The 26,307-nt window shown below is 35.4% G+C and overlaps 2 protein-coding genes across 7 annotated transcripts in view; one reads left to right on the top strand and one right to left on the bottom strand.

The window, feature by feature from the left end:
- Positions 1-26,307, bottom strand: part of Cox10 (Cytochrome c oxidase assembly factor 10) — a 127,633-nt gene that overhangs the window by 59,946 nt on the left and 41,380 nt on the right. The gene's annotated exons all lie outside the window — the stretch shown is intronic.
- nemy (no extended memory) overlaps positions 1-26,307 on the top strand; it is a 44,772-nt gene that overhangs the window by 16,518 nt on the left and 1,947 nt on the right. For 2 of the 5 annotated variants that reach the window (XM_066391981.1, XM_066391985.1), the window contains exons 2-5: positions 18,144-18,367; positions 20,322-20,530; positions 22,719-22,888; positions 24,673-25,484. In XM_066391981.1, coding sequence (XP_066248078.1) covers positions 18,144-18,367; positions 20,322-20,530; positions 22,719-22,888; positions 24,673-24,823 — 754 coding nt within the window. In that variant the 3' untranslated portion in view covers positions 24,824-25,484. Of the gene's footprint in view, positions 1-16,471; positions 16,657-18,143; positions 18,368-20,321; positions 20,531-22,718; positions 22,889-24,672; positions 25,485-26,307 lie in introns of those variants that run through there. The other 3 variants (XM_066391983.1, XM_066391984.1, XM_066391982.1) reach the window with 3 other exon arrangements.

The raw sequence follows: 26,307 nt of genomic DNA on the forward strand, positions 1-26,307 counted from the left end.
AAATTTGGTGACTGAAAAATCTAGGCTTCGTGCCCCGGAGAGAGGAGGTATAATACAGGGTAGTTCAAAAGTAACACATAAAATTCTTGTTTTTTACACACCTCTATATCTCCCAATTACTATTTGTCCCAGACCAAATATTTAATATACATTTTTAAGCAGCTACGTTCAAGGAGAGTGTGATATAATACAGGGTTCCACAAAAGTAACGTATAAAATTCTTGTTTCCTGCTCACGAATTTTTATTTTGCTAAAATTTATTTTTAACGAATGATAAAAATAACAAAGAACAATAATATAAATTAGCAATTGCCGTTTTTTTATCCAATGTCTACTGCAATGAAGGTATATACTAGTACTACTAAAACGAATTTCGATGTTTATAAGTACCGTACGGAATGCACGCAAAGTCTGTGTAGTAAAGCTTACAGCTTGTTCGCATGTGGTTAAAGAAACTACAATTAACCATGTGCAAATATATCTGTCATTAACACAAGTGCCGGGATTAAATTATTGTTTTATTTGTTTGAACGTTGCAGTGTTTGGAAGGAAGCAGCATTCAGAATTTATAATAGAAAAATAACAATCAATCTTTACTTCTAATGACATTGTACGATACAAATTTAAAGTTATACAGTTATTGTAGAACAACGTAAGTAGGTAAGAAATGTCTGATGGGATGTATATACAGCGTGTACCATTGAAAAATTTGCACCAGTTTTAATTTGAATTATGATCAAATTATTAAAAATTGTTGCGACACGTCAGTTTTGTTTTCGATGGGGACACATTTTAACGTTAAATACAGATTCATAAAAACAACCCCCTCCGCGGCGGTGCATTCAACTTTAAAATCTCAAATGCCACTGTAGGTCGAGTGACACCTCATTTAAAAGAGTTTTTAATTTTGATTGCCAGCACGTGACTTTTTTTTCAACTTTAAATCACCTGTTAAATAATAAACCAACGTAATCCACAAATTTTGAAGTAGGCACAGGCTGGGTAAATTACAATTGGATTTGAGATGGCAGTGTGTGGAACCTTCTCACCTTCAATTTATCAAATTTGCACCCACGACCACCTATTTTTCAGGTTTATTTAGCAACAATTTAATTTGAGTGAAAAAATCCAAAAAATCTTTTTTTTTCGATGTATATTAATCAAATTCCAATGTATCTAAAATTGAAAAAATATTACATGCGGACAATCAGAATTAAAAGCCCTTTTAAATGAGGTGTCACTCGACCTACAGTGCTATTTAAGGTTTTAAAGTTGATTGCACCCCCGTGAAAGGTTTTTTTTGGTGAATCTGCATTTAATGCTAAAATGTGTCCCCCTCGAACACAAAATCGACGTGTCGCAACAATTTCTAATATTTTCATCGCAGTCCAAAATAAGTCAGGTGCAAAGTTTTCAATGGTACACCCTGTATGTGTGATGGGGTCCTTGCGTCCTCTATTAAGTTCTCGTAAACATTTGTACTTCTTCATATTAAAGAATCAAATAGAATAATCTATCTAAGGCGTGTGAATACAGACAATTGAATACTGGATTTTAATGCAATATCTGCGGTATTTTATTCCGTTTTCGTTGACCTTACGATGATTATGAACCGAACGACCATGAATAGCGTAAACTAACGGTAAAAGAACTATTTTTATTAAACAGTTGTGCTTAATACAATTTTAAGAATTTCAATTTCGCATGAATTATTGCTACACAAGAATTTGAAGGTAACATTTTCAACCAGAAACAAAGAGGAAGTAAATGGGACCAGAAATGTTTAACAATGAAAACTTTAGGGTTCAGCATTGGCAATTTAATTCATCAGAAGTTCTGCACTAAAAATGCGGTATTTCACTACCTTGGTATAATGTTCCTGATGATAGTTTCACGCTTTTGCATTCGTGTTTAAAACAAAGGCTGCAGTACACTACAATCGATGGCAACTTTGCAGGGATCACAAATATTGAACTCGGAGTTTCCCAAGGTTCCTCAAAAGGTGCTCAGACCCCTTTGTTTTTTTTTATCTTTATCAATAATATTGAGGTGGAAGTTCGACACTATATTGCTTGTCCATGATATAGTCTTCCTAGCATCTGAGGGGGCAAAGGGCCTGTCTTTTCAGGTACAGCCTAAGACGTCTGTTTGGTTCCCATCAAGCACTGTGCGTAAAATCAATTCCGCAGCTAATATTGAATATATCAAATTCCTTGGAGTTTAACATCTTACTAAACTTGCTGATGCTTTGAAGGTTGCATACTACTTCCAATTTTTTTCATAAAGCAGTAATGATGATTTACATGGGAGCAGGGCCGGCCTTAGTGAGGCTAGTGCTCTGGACGAAATTTTTAAATACTGCCCCCCTACCCTCAAGAAAAATCACCGACCAGAAAAGCTCGCCGCCCTTCTTGGTCGGCTGGCCTAGGCTGTCGCCCGACCTCAGCCCCCTCTCCCCTCTCCTCTCATATAAAGCCAGTTCTTTATGGGAGATATAGCTGAGACGTTAAAAGAACTTCTGGGCTGTTCAGAGTGAGGTGTTTTCCAAAATCTCGAGATATACCAGTCAAATCAGGATTTTCACCGTTATCCTGAGATCGATCCGTATATCTGAGACTAATAATAAGAATTATGGAAGGGACACTAATCACTTTGAGCCTCCTTTTTACAAATTACCATATTCGGTGAGGATTCTACCGCTCGAGGCATTTACTTTGAGAACAAAAAAATGGGTAATCAGAAACGTCCATTATGATGTGTATTGATTATTTTCAATGCACTTATTAAATTTCATATGATCAAATTTCGAATAAAATCAGAATTAAACAGATTCGAAAGTTGAGGCGTTTCACTTTACAGACTATTCTTTTCGAGCCGTGAATACGGAACAATTTCCCAGCATTAAATGAAAATTTCAATATAAAAAATGGTGTGTTGTAAGGAAAGTTGTGAAAACCCGGAAAACTATCACCTCTTTATCCTTAGAAATATTATATATTAGACTTATGATGCTATAGTTCGACTAAATATTGAAGAAATTACTCATGATCATAGACAAACAAAAAAGCAGCAAACATGTCTGATAAACCATCCAGTGGTCCAATACATTGAAAATTCAAAATGGCAAAATATAATAAAACATGTTTTAAAAGAAGAGAAACGAATGTGGAGCATGGATAATTTTATTGGTACAATAATAGAGCTCCTAAGAGATTACATAGCTAATGGTGATTTTGATTTTAACCTTTCAGCATCATTTTGAACCACTGTAAGTAACCGCGTAATGCACGTTTATTTATCTCTGACCCATTTTTTGTGGTACCTACACCGTTATGACTAACTTCTTCAATATTTAGATGAATTATAGTGTACATATAAAAACCCCTAAATCCTTTGTTAATCTCGACCTCTTTTTATTAACCTCTTAAAAAAAGGGGCCTTTTTTATCATAAGGAAAATCTTCGAAAGAAGCCACAAAAAACCCCGAGTCTGATCATTCCGTGGGCCGGGGTAGGATTGGGATTCGCCGAGGTGCCTCTCTATCCACTAAAAACCTCGAAGAACTCTTTCTCCGATCCGGAGAAACTGTCTCCCTGAGGGGAAATATTGTCGTCAGTCGGAAAAGATTTTTCTCTTTTTGCTGCTCCTCCTCCTCCTTCTTCTGTTGTTTGCGTCTTTGACGTTTATTCCTTTTTTTCCCCGAGAGAAATTCCTGTGATGCAGAAGATCGTCTTCTCTACGGTCATCCATCCATTGGCTAACCACACCTGACGTGGCTCTACTTCGATGATCAGACAGGAATCTGCAAACTAAGACGATACGCGACTAGTTCCTAGAAAGGTCCTAATCTCCCAAATTAACCATTAAACCTTCAAAGCAATGAAAAATCTTTCGATTCTCGCAACCTGAATATTTAAATCAATTAAACTTTAATTGCGTTCATTCTGGAACCTGCTCTACATTCATCCGATGTATGAGTGATGAACGCATGCATTAAACAGGATGTGACTAAGTTAATTTTCTCATTCATGATTCAGTCATAATTAGTACATCAGGTAGTGCAATTACTATGGAGAACTGACCAGTGTACATCAGGTGCTTGTGTACTTCACCGCAAGTAAATATGTAATCGATTCCACAATGACGATTGTCTTTAAACAAAAACTGACTTCCTTTTTAGAATGACTCTCGAGAAGTTAAATCTCCTGGTTATTGCACTTTCGAGGATCTACAGCTAATAGCCGAAACCAACATGGATTTCACGTGAACCCATGCAATCACTTCAGAATGAGATTCAGCTTCTCTCACATTAGAAACTGTATTTTACGTGTTGATTTTCTAAGTACCTAAGATCGGCTTTAAAGGTCAGGTCGGATTAATAAAGCCCACTTTCGAGGCTTAACGTACTTAAATATTTGCTGAACAGTGTGTCAGCGTTATTACACTGGCAGAGCAAATGCAGTGCGGGGCCCGGCCTTTGTTAATTAGCGGTGGCATAACTAGGACAGGAATGGAGGGCAGTTTTTAGTAGGAGGTCGATGAATTTGGGTCGAAAATGGTTTTAGGTTCAGGCCTCAGCTAGTGAAACTGCTAGTTTAAATCCGTACGGGTCCAGATACTTCTAATTTTGTCTTGAAATGGCCTTGAAGGGGACTTAATCCAATAACATGAATTCAAAATAAAAATCGCGGTTTAGATTGTTTGTCGTCTCTTGTATTGTTTTACGGCCCCAATTTAGTCTCTTTTTCTTCTTCTCTTACGTTATCACCACTTTTGTTCCCTGTTCTTGCACCATTACTTTTTCGCTCCTGCATTTAATTACGTAAATTGTTTTCTTGTTGCTCATATTAAATAGTATTTGTAATTGTTTAATTTTCCTCCAGCTTTCTACATGTTTCCAGTCTTCCTCTCCACATGATCACCATTTTAATTCAGTCCTCAATTTTTTCTCTAATCGAAGCATTTTTAAAAATTTTTTCTGAATTTCATCAATCCAATTTCACCAGTTCGACTATCTGCTCAGTTCTCTCTTTTCTTTATCTCTTCAGCATGCTGTTCTCTATACCTAATTGATTTGTGTTGTTTCTTTCCTCTCATTTTCTTCTTTACCTAACTATTCTCACCAATCAAAAATACAATTTTAATTTTCCTCCCTTGCAGGGTTTATCCAAAAGTTCCTCTACCTAGACTATCTCCATCAGTTCTTTTTCCTTCCGTCCCTGTTTCCTATGCCATTATTTCTTTACCCAGTTGCTCCCATTTTCTTTTTTCTACTCTCTTTTGTTACAAATGTTTGTTTATTGCTCTCACTTGTTCTCTTTTATTGTTTCTTTGGTTTCTTGTTTTCATATAGTGCCCGTTCTACCGTTATCATGCAAACCTATTCGGGAGCACTACCTCCGTAGACATATCATTTCTGTTCTATATCTCATTATTTTCTCATCTTGTGTCTCTTACCTATACCTATTTATAGTTTCCATCTCTACCATTTTTTAAATCAGCTGTACCTTTTCCATTTATCTCGTTCCCATCTTACCATTAACCGCAGCTCTACCTCCCTCCGAAGGGCTTTTACTTTTGCAACAATTTTATTTTCATCCTTTACTACTTTGTTTTCTTGGTTACTCTCTCTCCTTCAATTTGTTCCACTTCAAGCAGGATTTTTGATTCAAGTTTGAGACAGGAAAGGGGGCCCTCATGGTGGGAAATCGTGTAGTTTTTGGAACGAAAAAGACTCCCAAGGGTTTAATTCCAGGTTTTCCGTTCCCTGTCTTTACGCTATTCCATTTTACGCTTCTTGAACAGTGTCTATTGTTCTTTGCTCTGCTCACCAATTCTCGTATCATAAAGGATTTGAAGTTCATTTTGTCTCTCCTTTGTCTGTTATTGAGGTGTTCTCTCTCACTTCTTCTATAAAATCTTGGACCCTTCTCTCTAATTGAGTGCAGCAAAATGTCCGATTCTTTCTACTTGTCCTTTAACTGTTATTCTTTAATTTTGGCATTATCAAACAGATAGAGATCTTGATGCATATCGCCGCATGCAGCTCAATTAGAATGGTCTAGACAATGTTGTTGTTAACTTGATTTGAGAATCAAATTTAGATCAAATCAGAAATGACCCTCTATTTTGAAGGCTACTATTGAAGAGCAAGTTATAATAGTTATCAACCCATATTCTATGAAGTAATCATAGGCAAAACAAATTACTTATGTGCCGTAAAATGGCCATATAAAACATTGTGAACATTGTATATTGCCTAAATTGATAAATTGACCGGGAAGGTCATTATTCAATAGAGTCACAAGAATATAAACGGAAAATATAAATTGCCTAACTACACGTGAATGCAGTTTTACGTTCCTTTGTCCGACAATTTATAACATCTTTTCTCGCCTGATTATCGAGGAAAGAAAGTATTCGGGACACAATACGTGAATGCAATTTTAATGGGATCGTGATAGCATCAAAACCCCCCTTGAAGTGCATTTTCACCAGGTTCTAGTGCTATGGTATGGCATAGAAAAAGTTCGCTACCATTATAAGCAGCTATATATTATGACTTTCTTTGAATTTATGTCCGCAAAGTAAAAGCAGAATAAGTATCCTCCATAAGTAAATGCAAATCCAATAGCTAATGTGTTGTGCACCGGAGCATGCTTTTGAAAAAAATTGGCTACCTTTATGGGCCTAATCTCCTTAAATTAAAAGAAAATCATAGATTCCGCCATCCAAGAAAATAAAAAAATTTTAACAGATGTGCGACCAACAGCATTTTATTAAAAACGGCACATGGAGATCAGAGGCTCCACTAATAATAATTAAAAAGCCTGCGATTTATTCAGGACATGCAGAAACACAATATGGTAGATGTCTTAAATGTGAAACTTCTTCTCGAGCTTTGTTATTTGTGTTTACAGCAATTTCACGTTAAAGCCAATTGGCCATTGGTGTAGTCAGCTGTTCAGCGTTCAGAGGAGTGAAAGTATAGAAATGAACTGATTTTTAGGGAAAAACGAGCCTGGTTTGGGTACTCTGAAAAAGAGTTTACATCAAATTTTTATGCGGATAAACAGTTCTTCAACAGTCCGGAAATAAGCACAAAGCCAAACAGTCCATTTAGATTTCGATGGGCAAGTTTTCATAATGCGTTTGAGACACCTGTACCACTTTGAAATTTTAAAAGAAAGTCAGGCCAGTTCATCACGTTGTTTGGAAATTTTCTACGTTCAAAAACGAATTCAGGTTCGGTTAGATTTTTGGCCACTACTAAAATTGAAACATTGAAAAATTGAAAATTTTGAAAAAAAATCAGAACAATTCGGGTCACTTTAAAATTTTATAGTTGTTTCAAATTCCCCGAGAAATTCCATATTCGACAAAGGAAATGATGTGGCAACAAGTCAAATACATTTTTTGAATAATTATTGGTGTGAAAGTGCAAATCCTCGAAAACCAATATTAAAAAAAAATTTGATTGCGAGTCGCTGCAATTTAACCTCTGAAAATCTGTTTTGGCGATTAAGACTAAGCGCATATGATGGTCATAAACGCACATGATGAAAATATTGGTCGATTTTTTCTGTCTGATTATTTATCGGCTGATTTTGTTATCGGGGACGAGAAAAAGGAAATGGACTTTACAGAAACTGCGTGTGTTGTTGCTTTACTCCCGAAATTACACAAAAAAAAGAAAAAAAAGAAAAAAAAGAGGTACTGGAGTCACCCTATAATCACTCCAACGCTAAAAAAGGGTGAGTTATACCAATTTTTTGAAAAAATATGAAAATATCCGAAAAAAATTTTGGACTATACAGAAAGGTGTATCGAAAGTTTCGATATCCTGCATAAAATGATTTCACCCTTCATAACATACCAAAATCAGATACGACAGCCTTTCAAGCAAAGAAAGTATTGGGTATGTTGTTAAAAAATGGTGAGGTACATAGGGATAGCATAAGAGTACATTACAAAAGAATAAACATTAAATGAAGCAATACAAGAAGAAGAAATTAAGTCAGTATTTTGTTTATTCCACTTCACGATAGGTGTCCATAAATTGGGTAAAATTAGGCTTTTGTGACTCCATTAAAAACTATAGACGTGGGTGCATTGGCCTATCTCAATGGAATCGGAAATCTGTCCTTGGATTCAGACTTTCTAATCGCCCAATTTTTCAATCGTTCATACACGCGCTCAGGTATAAATGTATTGCCCTTGGTGACCGACTCTTAAATCGGCCATGCGCATCTAGACTTAGGCTAAGCGCACATGAACGATTCTCGAGCATTAGTCCTGTGAAATAGAGGGTGATAACCATATAATATAGGGTGATACCATATGATGGACCCAGTAACTCTTTTTTTTTTGTTTTTTTTTGCGTAGTTTAAGGAGTAAAGCAACAAGACATGCAGTTTTTATAAAGTTCATTTCGTTTTTCTCGTCATCCATGATAAAATCGGACTTTTCCGCTGGCATGTTGATCCAACCGATAAACAATCGGACACAAAAATTCAGCTGATACTTTAATCGTTTAAGCACGCTTAGCCTAACTCGGTTCTTGAATGCATCTATGATCAAACATAATTGCTATAGACGTCGAGAGAATGAAAATTCTCAGATATTCAGGAAAGGTCATACATAAATGCTACAAAAAGTCCATGTATGGGCAGGTATTTTAGGTAGGGAAACCAATGGGCTGGTCATTTTGAAAAACGTTTAACGAGACATTTGTATTTAGTCCTTTTGCAAAGGTTACGGGCCCACTCATCATTCAATCTTTGGAAAAACAAAGCGCAAATGAAACTCTGGAATCCAATGAGAAAAGCTCTATTTTTAGTAGATATCGGATTTTTCGCAAAACTTGTTTTTCATGGAATCAAAAGTTCAATAAAGCGATCGAGTTTAAACTGAAAATTACTTTAAGTATGTATTTTTTCCATGTGTGAATGTTGACTAAATTTTTTAATGCAACTCTTTTATTTTTAGGTAAGTACTTACCCAAAATGGAGGGATCCCTCTGTCCATATTGGATTTTGGATTGCTAGCAACGGCCATCGTAAGTAACTGTAACCTTAAGTTAATTATGGCGTTTCTTCGGAAGGAACTTTGAGAAGGATTATAATTATATTTCCTGGATGGACGTAAAAAGCAGCCTCGGGGGATTCGTATCTTGAATTTTGAACCCAACATTCTTACTACTGGGCGCATTCAGGGATGCGGTAAAGCGATAAGTAAATTTGATATATTATAGGGCGATTTGTTTGAAAGTATCGCGTATAAAGTAAATAAGAGTAAAGTTTGGTCTTTTTTGGCTGTTGCAACTCGGGAGCGTGTGACTGATGAATATTATAAACAATAGGATTCACACCTCTTACCGTTTTCAAGAATCTCATACTTGGACACGGATGGGTGGCACTCTGTGGACCACCAATGAAACTCTCAGCTACCAGTGGTGCCTAAATAAAAAAACTCAACCATTTGATACTGTAATCCTTTCTAATACTGTCTATACCAACATGTACTAACAAAATCAGGCATCGATGTATCTTGTAGGTCGATTTGGGTCAAGAAGATCGATTGACCAAACGACAGCTACCGTTAACAGACACGTGAAACAAACCAACGAACGATAGTAGAATCTTAATGAATTTTGACCTAACTAAAACTAATGCACTTTGCTAAAAGGTGATTTAATTCCATTTACAAATTGAATATTTGTTAACATACAGTAATTTCTCTATTTGCTGAGCATAATTAACAGTTTCTTGCAGATTAGCTTTCTGAGAATATTGCTCGTTATAGTATTTTTTATGTATGAGGTTTTCCATCCTATAAGAGGAATAATTATTATTACCTAGACGAAGAAGAACTAATCTTCTTTTAATGGTCGTGAGACGTTGAAAGACGTTTTCTAGATGGACAAGATTGAATGAAAACCAGTTTATCTAGACTCTGGTCTATCTGGTTTACATGTTACGAGGCAGGATGCCCACTACTAAGATTATCATGGAAACCCTCTTAAGGTTCAGGTTTATTGTTTATTTTTTGGACATTCGCTGATTTATAATTCATTCATTAATTAAAAACTTAAATGAACTTCCTTTAAGTTCTTGTACGATCTAGCAGAAATCAACCTATATATTTCTGAATAAAGCTTTCACCTTGTATCATTATTCAGTCACATAAACTGTTCAACATAATGACGTCTAATGGGGCCATTGCATTGTTTTCAAAGAAAAATAAAAATACTAATGATTAAAACCAGATAGAGGACTTATTGGCGAAAAATTCAAAAGAAATATTGACTCGAAATTATAGAAATTCAGGTATGATGAAATGGCGGAAGTAAGAAAAAAATGTGCTGTATCTTTTGAATGATACGGAAAATTCCACCACAAATTTTGATTCCTCGTAAAAGGAGTGCACGTCTATTTAATGTCTTATTTTGATCCTCATACGATTTTTACATTAGAAATTTAATAAAGAAATCGGAATGCTTTTTCCTAATTTGCACCCTCCGCATCTCTTTCCGTCCACGAGATATCACGGCTAGACCTCAGCCGTTCATGAACACACTTCCGTACGTTGCAATTTTGAGTTTAGAAGCTGTAACAACCTCCCAAAAGGCAGATAACTGTGCAAAATATGTAACACTCCGAATGAAACGATTCAGATTTTTTAATTTTTAAAAATAGTTTCTACTCCCAAGAGGTGAATAAGAGCGAGAATTTGTGATGATCCGAGTGAAATAATTCAGAAATTTTTAATTTTAACAAAAGTTTGTCCTCCCAACGGGCAAATGAATGCGAAAATTTGTGATAATTTGAGTGAAATAATTCAGAAATTTTTAACAAAAGTTTCTCCTCTCAAATGGTAAATAAGTGCGAGATTTTGTGATAATCTGAGTGAAGTAATTCTGAAATTTTTAATTTCAACAAAGGTTTTTCCCCAAGACATGATGTGTTTAAATCGTGTCCTGTAGAGAAGAGACACAGCAAAAAAATAGTTTTTTTTTCACTTGCCCTCCCCTTACTAACTTCATCTCAGACACGGTAAAGTAAAAGCTAAATTACGCCCGGATACCTACCACCCCGAGTGCGGTAGCTTTGTTTCTCTATCTTCGACATCACACTTTTGCAATTCCCATACTGACTTGACCTGGGTTAGCTCACGCTAGACACTTGTTAGTTTAATTAAAATCCTCGATACCTAGAACTAAAAAAAATCCGGAATTATGTCCTGATGGTCATAAACCTTCAAGTTAATGTTACTACTAAAGGAAACCGCATTGCTCTTCAAGTAGAATGCTTAGAGAAAGTATTATTTAAAAGAAATCCGTTCCCAACCTCATAAAATTATTATTTTGTAATAAAAGAGATATCAAATTCACAGACATGGGCAAAAAAGATATATTACATTATTCTGTTATGCATCGAAATTTGTGCTATAACTCATCAAAAACGTACCATTGTCACAACGAATGAATGGGATGCGACAACCTCCGGTAGTTCCTAATTCCCTCTAATTAGTTCAATTAACAACCAGTGTTTTAATGTCGACTAGAGTGTGGGATAATGGTTCAAATTATTGTCGGTTTACTTTATAATGCAGCCTTTCTAGTTTGCTTGCCTAATTTAATGTCGTTGATCTTTGACAGCGACAACAACGGGTACTATTCCAAAGAGTTTTGTTGTTTAATTCTTGGCCTCAGGCAACATCCCCTTAACACGACATCCTCGATTTCATGCTAGCCGACTGCCGACGTTTAATTCATTTATTACGTGTTTTGTTGTTACCCCTAGGAGCAGAGGATAGCTTCCAGCCCCATCTATCGCATAACTAAACAAAGTTGGAGCTAACATTTTGATTTAATTATTTGATAAAATGTAGCATTACTCCGGGGGCAAGGGATAGAATCTAAGGCCACCTATCGTAGAAGCTGTCAAAACTTGTGTCAAATTATTAGCTAGCTGTCAGATGTCCCTCGTCATAAATCGTAGTTTTTAACGCCATCTATTATTTAAAATTTTTTGTGCCTACGTGAAACTGCTACAGACAATTTCCTTTTTTGTTTCTTCTGTTTCTAAACCATCTTTATTTGTGGTATTTGCTGACCTTTTACGACACGCACAATTCGCGTTGCTCTTTCTGAAAGCTTAACTGTGTCTTTAGTAAATATGGCACCCACTTTCGGCCTTTAAACGCTTTAATATTCAGCAGGTTCCACGGTTTTGTAATCGTCGTCCGAGTTGCTTTACATGTTAATTCATTCGAGTTGGGGATTTTTTCCGTTTGTTCTATGGCCTCCGAATGCGTTACCGGTAGTTTGGCAATAGTGCCGGCATATTGTAAAACTGGTTTAAGAAATTTTAAGGTGGTGGTAATGAATTCCTGTTAAAACACAAACATATGCACGCAAGTTACCTTGAATCGTTGATACATATTTTTCATTTGGGCGGAAGAGAAAATGATATTTTAACTTCCCAAGCGGTGGGACACTGCATTTTTCTGTCAACGTTGGGTTCGCTCGTGAGAACCCCCTCTTGGAGCCCCAACTTTAGGTTCCTCGGAGTCCGAAAATGTACTTTTTTTGGTGTATTTTAAGTAAGTTTCTGCCAAAAATTCCCGAGATATCGACGATGAAATGTCAAAAAATTAGGTAGCAAAAGGAAATTTTTGATGTATTGTTTTCCATTCAAATTGCTTGATTTGGATCATCAGGTATTGAGCGAACAAAGAAAAGCGATTCCTGGCAGCCGTTATGCGTCGAGGTTTAAACAGGGAAACAATTCCCTGTGTAAAGAAATTAAGTTCAACGATCCTTCGTGCTTGATTGGTTATGAAAGAAGTTAAATAAGGCGAGAAAGAGCGAGAACTGCCCGAGGCGCTCCTCAGTTTACTATTAATTTATTATTTCAGTTTACTCTTGTAATATTGATTTATACGGTGTGGTATTTGTCAGTCCGATCGCTTAAACCGAGTGCCCACTTATTCAAATTCGATGTTAAGAAAGAACTCGGACGGCTCGAAAAAAGCAAAATTAATCAAAACGAAAAGAGCAAAAGGCTATAAAGATCCGTAAACAAATAATTCTCTCGAGTCACGCAAGAAGTTGAGAAATTTTTCAATTATATATGTGTCAGGAAATACTACAATAGCTCAGCTAAGTACCGATTTCGCATTTAAGCTCACTCGACTTTCCTCAAATAATTACATAGCAGAGTTGCATAGTCGTTTAATTATGCTGTCAGATTAAGAGCTTTTCCAATTATTTTCTTCAGTGCATCTTTTCAATGCCATTTAAAAACGATGTCTTCCTTTTCTGTTGAAAACCTCGCTGCAGGATCCTCAACCTCAAAGTTAGTGTTCGTTGATTCGTTAAATTGCCCGCCTTGTAAAAAATTACACACTTTATGGCGTTGCATAAGATAATAATAAATAATGGCACCAGGCAACGTGAAAATAATTAATCCACATAAACATAAAAATATTATGGCAATTCACCTTGAACATTAATAGGAATGTTAAATGTTTCTTTGGTTTGTTTAGCCAGTTAAAAATTTAATCTTTTTCAGATAACAAATTGGTGGGTTTTTTCATTTCGTACCTTTTCTCTTTTAGGTCTTTTATTACTTGTAAAAGTACTAGAAGTTTAAGGGCTGCAGGTAGGATTATACAGTGCAATAAGGTCTTGCTCTTTGTCCACTGGTTATATTGTAGATTAAAAACTTTACATGTCCCCACAAAAGAAAATCTAAACGTGTTAGATCGGGCGACCCGAGAGGCCACAAAGTTGGGTCACCTCTGTCGACCCAATGTTGTCCGAACTAATGTGTTAAACTAACGATCCAGAATTTCTGTTATCAGTCTTGACTAAAGTAAACTAAAGTTGACTAAAGTAAAATAAAAATTACTTAACAGGTTCATTCCAATTCAAGGACATTTTAAACAAGTATTGCAGTTTCAGTTTGTTTAAACAAATTAAAATAAGACGTACTAAAAATTTTTCTACATATAACTGTCTTAGAGCATCATAAAGCCGTAACGCCTTAGGTAGACATTTCCGAACATGGGTTCTTATGCTCAAATGATTTTCACTGTTAGACTGAATAATCCCTAGAAGTTTGATCCCATATTTTTCATTCGCTTTGAATAGGTAGATTATCGTGCTATATTGTCCCTGGTTTCAAGAAAACTTATGTATATTCCATAATATGTTTTGTCTTCGAACAATTTTTATGTTTTTTCCTTATACATCTTAAGCTAACCTGAGCTTAGTTCAAACGGTGACCGATCCAAATATTGAAATTTCATTATTGTCAATGTGAAACTATCTGCTGAATCGTCTTGAAAACATTTAAACTGTAGTGTAGTAGAAGTCGCAGTGGAAAAAAAATATTGCTTCTCAGCATTCTTAGCAATGTAATCAGTTAATTTTGCATGATCTGTTGGATCTTAAAGAACTTTCATTGTTACTTGATATCTTGCTGCCGACTGTATCCTATATGAGTTGTTCACGATTCGGCATAATCTTTTTTTAAGCTGACTCTTATGTTATAAAAGTGAAAATTGTTAAAATTTGCCATCATCTTCAGTTCGGATTTCTCAAAGATAAATATTTAAAAGTATACCTCATGCCATATTAAAAACTCAAAAATGTTTTCTTAATTAATGTTAGCTAAGTAGATACGTTAGACTTTTCATCCAAGATCAATTTAGATCCTTTCAACATCTTTAAAACATTCCGATCAACAATTTACAGTTTAGTTCATAATGGACAAAAAGTCTTCAAATAAGCCTTGAAAGCTGATGAAAAAACAAGGAAAATTAGTATAGTAAGGTAATTGTCGAAAATCCTTATGAAATTTTCTTCTAAAATCATCTGAAAATTCTGAATAAAAAGGTCTTTTTGATTGCTAATAGTACTTACCTAGGAAGAGTGAAATGACCCTTTTCGCTCCCCAATTTACTCTTTTTCACACCACGTGGACTACCCCCCCCCCCCCCCCACACACACAAAACATCCTGACATTCTATGAAGCAAAAACATTACCCCATTTAAGAAACGGACGTTTTTCCAGAAGTAGAAATACGCCCCCGAAAACACTGTCTAAGACGTATTATTGCACACTCATAAGAAATGGTATGAGGATTCCTCTCGTGCACATATGAGAATCCTCACTAAGTTCTTGATTCATTACCAACTTCTCCTTTGTTCCATGAAGCCTTGGATAGCTCTGGCAAGGTATCCTTGGCTTAACAACTTCCTGCTGCCCGTATTCGACGGCCAATTGACGATTTTTTTCCAACGTTTTAATTAGAAAAGATGTCAAATTTAAAGATATGGAGAACTCACCCACAAACAATTTGATGACTTCCTTCCCCCTTCTTGCGTCCTTATTCAGTGGTGCTGCATTGGACCCCCGTCAGGAAGGACAGCTTCACGGCCCTGTTTCTTTGTCTCTCTTACTGATTTTATTTTTCTGAACAATTTAGCAAGCTTAGGGCATTCCATAACAGATCCGTTTCCCATAAACTTTCTCCAACCTTGCCTTTGCTGCACCTTAGTTCTCTTTAATAGTCCTTACAGGCTTCAGTATAGCAGTATCACTCCCCCTGCGCACCTTCTCTGGTCATCCACTGGAAGGCCCTTTTGGATTTGGTCCGTAGTCGTTTCAGTGAATTTTACGAGCACCTTGCCTCTTAAGTGGGCCCGATTGCACAAAAAATGAGCAGGAAAAAAGTGTAAGAAAAAAATTAGCAACAAAAGTATAACAAAAAAAAGCAACAAAAAAGTGTAAGAAAATAAATGCAAGACAAATGTAAAAAATAAAAATGCAAGAAAAAAATGTGTAGGAATTTTTTAAAAATCTTACTAGTCAGCCCTAAGGAACGGAAATGGCATTTTCATAAAATCCTGATTAGTCTATATCTATCTTGTAATGTAAAGATTTCAACTACTTTGATATGCTGGTCTTTACGTTCAAGTTACTTCTTAATTAGAGTTAATAGTTTTAGACAGTGAAGTCTGCAAATGTACATTGTTTTTGTGGAAATTATCATCATGATCAATTTGTGTAGACCTTGACTTTTCGAAATTAATTGCTGGAAAAGGAGGACAATCTTCATTAAAAGTTGAAGCAAAATCCGAGTATTGACTTATATACTATATTTAAGCGTCTATAGTGATTGTAGTTTAAAGTTATCGCATACTAATTTGATGATTTGATCCTTAGGGAAGACAGACGGTATTTCCACGTTCTATGTTGATCTCATACTAGTCACATGGCACCAAATCTGGAGATTACAGCATACAACACCAAGTATTAATTATTTAATGATTGTTCTTCTATATCACAAAAATAAACCATTACAAGTCGTATCCTTGATGGCATAGACGCTAAAAATGTGACCTCACATCAGAAATGTTAATTCGCTTCTACTTGTACTTTCGAGTACAGTCAGTCTATTAATATTCTCCCGCGATATGTTGTGTGTTTGAAACGGGTGCGTTTCTCTATCAAACACCCAATCAAAAGTGCATTGTTGTATTGTAGTGACGGACATGTGTGTAGCTTTATTCTGCATGAAGGGAACGAACACAGTTAAGGTTTACAAGCCTTGTCCTTGTCCGAACCACGTGTACGTGTACAGGTATTTTAAGTGCCTACAAGTCATATCTGTCGTACGCAACTGTGACTAACTCCATAAATCGACAATGCTCTAATAAATAACAAAATGGGACTCATAATAGTTTACTTGGTAAATATTTGAATTTTGCTCATTAAAACTTCTAATTATTTGTCGCTTGTTTGTTATGTAATTTTTTATAGTAATATCAAACCGCCCACGCTTGGGATGGCGATGGAATGGTTTCCCACGCCCAATGGTTCTGCCTTTATTCTTTCGTTACAAAACAATAAAAGTGAAACTGTATAGATCATCGACGATGGAAAATTTGGGTTGCTAAATATTTTATTTAAATAGCAAAAACTTAATTAACGAACCGCACGTCAATGGTGTAATTTCAACTAATTACTAAGGTCAAATCTTATCAACTTAATGAAACGGTATGCGTTTGTTCTGTTTTTAAGACTTAGGCATGGGTTATTTATAGGCTTAATTAACAAATTGTTTAACTATATGCGTCGAATGTAAATAATATGAGTGGTTTGCAATAATTATGCTCTAACATAAAACAGCAATATTCGTAAAAAAAAAGATCAATTTTGTTGAAATTTGCTTCAATTTATTGGATGTCCGGGATTATAATAAGGGATATTGAATTCACGTCAAAATTGATTAATTGAAACTTTCACGAGTTTCTCCATCACACACAACATCTCGAGAAAAGCTGAAGGAAAATACCTTCCATACTAACAAAGAATGTCTTGGAAAAAATTTATGACACGTTGATTGGCAAAAGGCCCGTTTTCATTGCAGATCTAACCTATCGTCACATTTATCATAAGATACGATAATTTTTATAGCTACCATTCGGGAAGAGCCAGTTTTTGCGTAAAATTAGCTTTCCTCCTATCTGTTTTTCTGACTGAACAAAAAGGACGACTCTTGTTGTGGACAGAAGTTCGAAGACATACGCATATGCGGGTGTAGCTTGAAAAGGATGAAAAAAGATTAAAAAAAAGGAAACTATAGGCAGGCATCCGCTTTGCCGTTTATGGATTTACCTAAAATGTTTCCATCTGGTGGAAATTCCCCCAGGGTTTTAGCAGAAGTATTACCTTGGATACCTGCATGTTTAACCAACCTTGGGAAGTTTCAAACACGATAGTGTTTGTGCCAATGGGCATGCAAGGAAGTTTTGACGCCATTTTCAAATGTTCCCACACTATAGCAATAACGAAGTCTATGTATACAGAGTGGTTCAAAAAACTTCAGTATTTCTAACTTATTTGTGAGACACCTTCAATTAACTACTTCAATGTTTTCTATAGAGGATGGCCGTGCAGCATATCCAATAACTATCTAAAACAATTTTTGAATCGTTGGAGCTTAAAATTTAATACTTTTTACACTTTTCAAAATTTAAATTCACTGATGAAAACCTCAGTAATTTACATATCAGCCATAAAACCAAAAGGAAACTTAAATTAATTCCATCCTTTTGTATTCCACAGTCATCGACACTATGAAGAGGACAATGAATGGGGCTGCGGCAGCTGGTTTGAATACACCCTGGTCGTGGTCCTGGCCAGCATTTTACTGCTGGGATCCCTGGGCCTCACCCTATTCTGGGTCATACAGTACAAGGGCGGATTTGCGTGGAGGGAAGACCCGGTGAAGCAGTTCAATCTACACCCTGTTCTCATGGTGGCCGGATTCATCACTTTTAGCGGATTCTGTAAGTTGCATGCTGTATTCACTAAAAACTACAAAAAACTACTATATACTTAAATTGGGACAATCAGATCTTTTTGACGAAGTTGGATTCCTTTTTTGTTAGATTTGGCAAGAGTGTCTTAGAATTTTTAGGCATTCAAGCATTCTTTTCACACATTTTCTTGTTGATCTCAGGAATTCGGATACATTGCGAATTTTCCGTGCGTATCTGAATTAAAAATTGAACTTAGATTTTTTGGACTCACGGAATTTCTGAAAATTTACGACATTTTATAACACATTTGAATTGAATCTCTCCCGTTGAAAATATATTTATATTTTACATCGATATACAGCTGAAAAAAAATGAGAGATTTTCAGATATTTTGCAATATTTGTTAAACTATTGTATTGAAAGGAAAACGCCTAGAAAGGTCTAATCGGGATAAACAATTCCGACAAGAAATTCATTATTAATTCATTTTACTCCATTATGGCCAAACCTCTAAAAGAATTGTTACAAGATGGTCACGCGACGCGCAATTATACTTCGTGCAGATGTAATTACTGTTTATCGTGAATGACATAAATACAATAGTTTTATTTCAACCGGCTGTTACCATCAACTTTACATGAGTGTTACAAGATGTGGGACTGGCTTATTTTACCGCCTACCGCAACTTCATGAAGTGAAATTTGTTAAATTTGTCTATAGAGATGGCGCTATTTTTGATCAGTCTATTGTACCTCAGAGATGTCGCCACTCTGTTTTGACATTATTTTGACACTTACAACCCGTTGTCGTTAAACAAACGCGCCTTTGATTAGCACTCGTTGTTTATCATCAAACATACAGTCGTCGTCATATAAATAGAACACGCGAAAGAAAAATTCTGTTATCCGTAATATTCTATTCTCATATATGACCCGATTTCATCATTTTGCTTGAAAATCGTTACTTTCGGCGATTTTAAAAGGCTGTAACTCCCTTATTAGTGATTCAATTTTGTTCAAACTTTCAGGGTATACTTAGAAAAATCCCCTCTACAAGATTATTACAATCATATTAAAACATTTCCACCACAGAAAAAGTTTCCAAAACAGAGGTTTTTTTAAGGCCCTGAAGAGCACTTTACAAACTAAATTTTCAAAAATTGCTCGAACACGTAAACTGAGTTTTGATTTGAATTTTCATTATACAAAATTTGAACAAAATCAATGGAATATTACAGATAACAGAATTTTTCTTTCGCGTGTTCTATTTATATGACCACGACTGTATGATCGTCAGCAGATTAAACAATGGATTTATCCAAGACATGAGTCTAATATTTGAACGTCTATTTAAGATTTTTTTAATGACCACTTTATAATATCTCTGCAAGGATTACTTGAGGTAATTTGCACCCACGATAATGTTTCTAGAAACTGCTAACTACCTACTAGCGTTAACCAGCAAAATCGGCCATTCTCTAGCGAGGATGCACATATAACTTCTCTCACCTATTATATCAGATCTTTTAATGTCGGACAAGACCAGTATTTAAATTTGGTTACATAATCCAGTGCAGTGCAGTTTCTCTCGAACCTTCTTGCATCTGAATACTGCTTATTTCTTGTTACGTCACTTAAGCAAACCCACTTATTTTTTGTAAAAATTCGCGAGATTTATTACATGCTCTTGCGAGCGCTTATGAAGGTCGCGGATTGAATAATTAACGACGTTACAAAATTACCAACCTGCAAGTGAAAGAGTTTATTATTCAATATTGCTTGGGTCGCCTTGTAGCTGCGATTTCAAGTATGATTTGATATTCCTTCTTCATAAATTATTCACACGCAGACTGAAAAACTGATGATAATCTTCAAGGATCGAATATGTTAGTCCTGCAAACCAAAATCTTAACTCCATTATCAGAACGTATTTTTTATCTCCTTGCATTGTTGTCAATTAAGCACTTTCCATGATCTTTCAGCGATCCTGCTCTACAGGATATGCAGATGCTGCAAGAGAATCTACGTGAAATTGCTCCATACAGTGTTCCATGCCTTAGCCATACCCTGCGTGGCGCTCGGATTTCTAGCAGTGTTGGACTCACACAATTTAGCCCAACCGCCCATTCCCAACTTTTATTCTCTGCACAGCTGGATCGGATTGGCCGCGATGGGATTGTTTGCCATTCAAGTAAGCATTAATCTCAACCGTTTCCACCCTCTTTTAAACTCATGCAAAACGTCTTTCTTTTATTACAAAATCTAAGTTAGTAGGGCATAGAGAATATTAAATCTATCGTATATTGCCGCCTCTCGTTCCCGACTGAAAACTTGCTTAACACCATAATTCTGATCCAATTTGTACTGTACCGTGTTGATCTCGATGCTTTCATGGCTTTAAAATTTCGCGCTCGTTTTCCGCCCGCGTTAATAAAAACGAGCCGTGATCCCACGTACCCCCTGGCTTAGTTTGTTTGAGCGCAGGGACATTTTTTAAAATTAAGTCTCTCTAAATAGCAGATCACAAGGACCTTATTGGTATGTATTAGGCAATGCCCAGATGATTTCAGTATTTAAAGAACCTTTAATTTTTCTTGTAGGCTTCAAAGATACTTCCACACGTCAGGTCTGATATTTATATATCCTTTTGAAGTTGGGCGTGACTAGAAAAGGAACATTCTACACACGAAAATTCGCAAATCGTGAAATGTTAAAACGAATGAATAATATGGGAACGGTTATTTTGTATGGTAGAGAGTGTTCAGAATGATCTAAGTGTGCTCTTGGCAAAAGCCCCAGAACTATTCATTATTTTTATTACAACTTTCGAAATTTAGATTTTTTTGTTTTCAAATAATCGCAAATTGCCGTAAAAAATAGATTTAATTAATTGTCTTGGTATGCTTTAAGATTTTGTACAAATGGATTGCAACATCTCTTTTGGTTTCTCAGACACGGGCTCACATTAGTACCTGTTTTTTGTGATGTTGAAGGTGCTGTAAATTAAAAATCTATAAAAATGACTTACAACAAATACTAAAGCATTTTGAAATACTGATTACAGTTGGAAAAAAATTACATGCTCGTAAAATGCTAAACTTTTAGCTTGTTACATGACGATTTTTCTAATTTTTTAATATATTAAACGCAACAAGAGCTTTTTATGTGACCGCAATTGGCTGGTAAAGTTTTTCCTATTTGTGTAGGTATATCCAAAATCGTCACCCATCATTGTCTCCAGCCTGATCAAACAAAATTATATGCTATCTACCACTACCGGGGATTATTTCTTATGTAGCGCAACGTTACTTGGCAATTTGCATTGTTCTCATTTTACCTTTGTTAATAATGGACATTCCAAGTAGAAACTATCGTTTTTTGTTTTAGATTTAAACCAACTTTCAAGTGGAAATAATGTGACTGGTGCAGTTGATCAGGCTTATTATAATCTTCATGTATTATGAGCGTGGGCATGTTAATTATGATGATGTCGATTTTGTTGTTAACTTTTACCTCACATAACTGTTCCTTCGCTGAATGCTACCAATGCATTGCTAATAGGTAACAAAATACAGTGTCCCGAATTACAGTAAGCAAAACCTTAATCTACGTCGCAAATATTTCTAGTATGCTCTACGTATAAACCATATTGCAAACATTCTTCGTTAAAGAAAGTTTCGGTGTCTTAAATAATGTAAATTTGTGAATTGCTCTGGAAAACTTGAAGATATTTTAATGAAATGTTTTAAAAGTAAAGAGCAAATGCTGCTATTAAAATGGTGTATGAATTGAAGAACATATAATGAAGGCTATAATCCCCGGTGAAGGAGTTTTACACAAATATATTTGCGGAGTCTTAGGGTATTTGGTGTTTATCGCTAATGGAGTGTACTTAAAAAAAAGTTATTGAGCATGAGTTTGTTGCACTAGAGAGATTAATATATCTCAAAATATCACGAATTGATCCCAACATTACCAAAAAAACTATCAAATTTCGAAATAAATTTACCTATCAAATTCTTTAAGAAGGAAAAGGATTCACCGTATTTCAGTACTGTCGAATTTGAAGGTTGCAAAGATTGCAAGTAAATTAATGTAAATAAGAGAATAAAATGAAAATAAACTGACATACATTTGCATTCATTCAAGCTATAACAATTTTTTTAAAATTTGGAGCTGATTTTGAGTTGATAGCCACTGTGGAGTTCCAATAACAATATGAATTGCATTCTCCCGTATGATTTCCGAAGAATTATACCCTGTTCCATATCAGTTTACCATTGAAATTACTTGAGCATTCAAATTAAAATTTGGCCAAATTCCTCCTACCTAGTTTTCACGAAATTTGCGTTTACATAACATTACCTTGTTTCCTCCAGTTCGTAGTGGGTTTCTTCAGCTTCCTAGTCCTGCTCTGCTGCGAGGGCGCCACTGCTGGTTTCAGGGCCGCACTTGTCCCCATTCACGCCTCGTTCGGCCTCACCACGTTCGTCCTCGCCGTCGCTGCTGCAGTCACCGGATTAACCGAAAAGGCCTTGTTCACCCTCGGGTAAGTACACACATAAGTTGAAAAAGCTTATTTTATACCGGATGTTGCAACTGACGGTGTTTAGAATTGCAAAGGAAAGTTTAATCTAAGCGCTTACACTTTCATTATTATTGTCTTAGTTTTTACTAGTTGGATAAAATATGACGGCAAGGAAACGTGATTGAAAACTTCCTTTTTATTTCGATAAGGATACTTGACGAGTAAATGTTGCGACTAATTATCGAAATAGAAAGTCTCGCTTGCTTGTTCACGGTTCTGAACGCGGGATTTGGGCATGATACGTATTTTTATATTGTTATTGTTGTTATGGTTCATGCTGCACGATTCGTAAATGCATGCTCTTCTTGAGCTTTAATTGCCGTGTTATGTTACCGATTTTTATGACACAAGTTTCGGGCAATATGCCAACTATTGCATTAAGTTAATCCAAACAAAAACAGGAAAGCAGCTTCACTGAATGTTAAAAAAATATATCGATTACGAGTGACCCTTAATTAATTCCGTCTTTCTCTAATTAATTCTATAGTGAGGGCCTAGAGTCCGTCCCTGAACGTTACAAAAAAATTGCGAATACAAAAGCTATAGAGTTTTATTCGACGTTTTTGAAGGATACCTCACAAAGCACAGTGTCTTAAGGGTAATTTTTTACATATATTTTATATAAAATATCTTCATAACATATCGTTATGAAGATATTTCAGGAAGCGATAGTATTTTACAAAATAATAAAAAAAGCTAATAGACCCATGATTAAAAACGCAGCATTTTTGATATATCAGGTGGCAAAGCTTGACATTTCCCTATATATTACATTCACTTGTATATTATACAGGGTGTTTATAATAGTATGTCAAAATTTCAAGAGGTGAATCTTTGGATAATTTTAAGAAAAAAAGTTTATAAGAACAAGGGTCCAGTTTCGCCTCGTGTCCGAAATACAAGATGCTAAAAAATTATTATTTTTTAGTTTTTTTTCCTAATAAGGTCATTCCCGTATTAAATATTTGTATGAAATTTGGAGAGCGTAAAATGGGCGTAGAGATATATACTTTAAGGGAAAAACAATGTTTTTAATTTCACCAGTGGTGTCCCCACTGATGTGACCTTTAAAATTTTAAACGATTAATATGATACGCCCTTGTTTTGCAAACAAAAATTGTTAACTTTCTGAATGTTCCATATTTCTGCGAAAAAAGGGTCTTTTGCATATTTTTACTAATGCCTTTCATGATCTTTATTTACAGAGAAAAAAGTTTTCGACCATTTGGTCTTTCTGCCCACCTAATTTTGTTAATAACTCAAAATTTAGGTCCTTACTACCACACCCATGTACCTATGCGTGTAACAAAATCACGAGCATCTTGTATCTGCGGGTCTCTTTTTTCCTTATAACTATTACATTCGTCACTTTGTTGCCCTGATCATGGTGTGTTCCTGTAGCTACAGATCTGTACCTAATATAGAACAATTTTATAGCAGCTGCTTGATATAGTTTTAATTTTACCAGTTTATACATGCAACTTTCCTTCGGGTGTTTTTTTTTTCGTTTAGTCGAGGCCGCGCGTTATTCTATTGCCACCATAAATCGCTATTATCCTGATAAAATTTAACAATTTATTGTTTTTACCGCAACACCACATTTATACTTTTATTATACCTCGCACTCAGAATTCATATGTGCGGCACCACTTGACTGACAATTTCACTTCATTGTTTATATTTCCCTTTGTGTTTTTGTCGCCATTTTAACCATTACCATTTTGTTTTGTCCTTTCCCTCTCCAGGCCTCATTATCAGCTTTTCCACGAAGAGGGCATAGTGCTTAACACCATCGGCGTGTCCCTCGTAGCCTTGGCCATAGTGGTGGGCTACATCCTGCAAAGGGACGAGTTCAGATACCGGGCGCACATTTTGATTCGTTCGGGCGATTTGTAGACGTGCCCCCTGTATATAATTTCTAGGATATCTAAGTACTGAATGTTCAATAAGTGATTAGGTATCAATTTTGCAACGAAATTGCGCTTTAAATGATCGTAAGGAGAGTTTTTTTTTTCAATCATCACAACGAATTGCATATCTACACTCTGTATATGGAGGCATTTACGTAGCCTGTAAGGTGCGACTTTATTTAAGTCGTTTTAGTTAGGTTTTATTGACGATTCAATTATTTTGAATTTTTGCGTACTAGATATGTAGTAATTCGGGCTTTTACTGTAGTATTGGCCTATATCATTCATTTTATATCAGCCTTTCTTATACTTAAAATTATATTTTTCATTATTGTCTAAGTGTTCATTAGGACTTATATTATTATTTTTGTTGTTGTAAATTTTTCATTTACCTATCTAGTAGTTTTTATATTTTATATTGATGTTTTGCTTTTACATAGAGTATGTATTTTTCTATATCTAGCTATATTGCGATTTAGGCACTTTTCCACTTGGCTGAAAAGTTTATGAGACGCACTGCGTGCGTATGTGACCAAAAACTTCGACTGGGGTGACTTCTGTGAACGTAGAAATTTAGTATTACTCCAAACCAAGGAACCAACACATAAACCGTTCCTAAATTAATGCTCTCTTTTTCCTAATTATAAGGAGAAAAATCCTTCATGACCATAGAACTCATCCCCATTAGAGTTTACTTCTCTATTTATTGAAGACATATTAAAATAGAAATATTTTCTTTTATTCAAAAGACTATAGAATAAAAGTTTCTGCTACGAATACGAGTTTTTCTTATTATCTGTTGCTTCTCTTCGTTTGTTACTTCAGGTAGAGTTAGAAAAGTGTTAGTTGTCCTGTCTAAGTAGGTATACCGAAGGACAACAGAAAGCGGATCCGCACTGCAGGTCATTATTTTGCTTTCTTCGTATGCAAATTTGTAATAATTTGAACGAATTGTACTGTGCAATGCATGATTCTTTGGGAAACTTTTGTATTTGTTTTCGATTATAATTTTGTGAAAAATTGTAAAAAACGAGGTCGCATTTAAAAATGAAAAGGCATCAAATTCAAAATTTTATCTCGATTATCACTTGAAATGTCTCTTATTTTTTACTATTTCACGCTCAGATTCGACTGATTTCAGTACACTACTTTTAATTAAATCACACGTTTATAAACCAATAATATAACACATCACCAGTCAAATTGTCACCTTGTATAACCCAAAAATTCTTCGATTCCTGAATAATCCCAAAACTTCTCGAACGGTTTGTTTACCCACCTATAAATCATCGTCACAGGCAAATCTGGCGAAGCGATCTCGTCGAGTACAGCACAGTGTCGTCTCGTAGGAGCATTCCGTAACAAAGCTTAAAATAAAAAGAAACGAAAAATAGTTTTATTATAGAAAAATGGTCTGCTGGCTTAAAAAATATTTTAAAAAACGAGTGTTTCATTTAAAAATAAAATAAA

The sequence above is a fragment of the Euwallacea similis genome, chromosome 7 (assembly GCF_039881205.1).
Source record: "Euwallacea similis isolate ESF13 chromosome 7, ESF131.1, whole genome shotgun sequence".
NCBI classification, from domain to species: Eukaryota; Metazoa; Arthropoda; class Insecta; order Coleoptera; family Curculionidae; genus Euwallacea; species Euwallacea similis.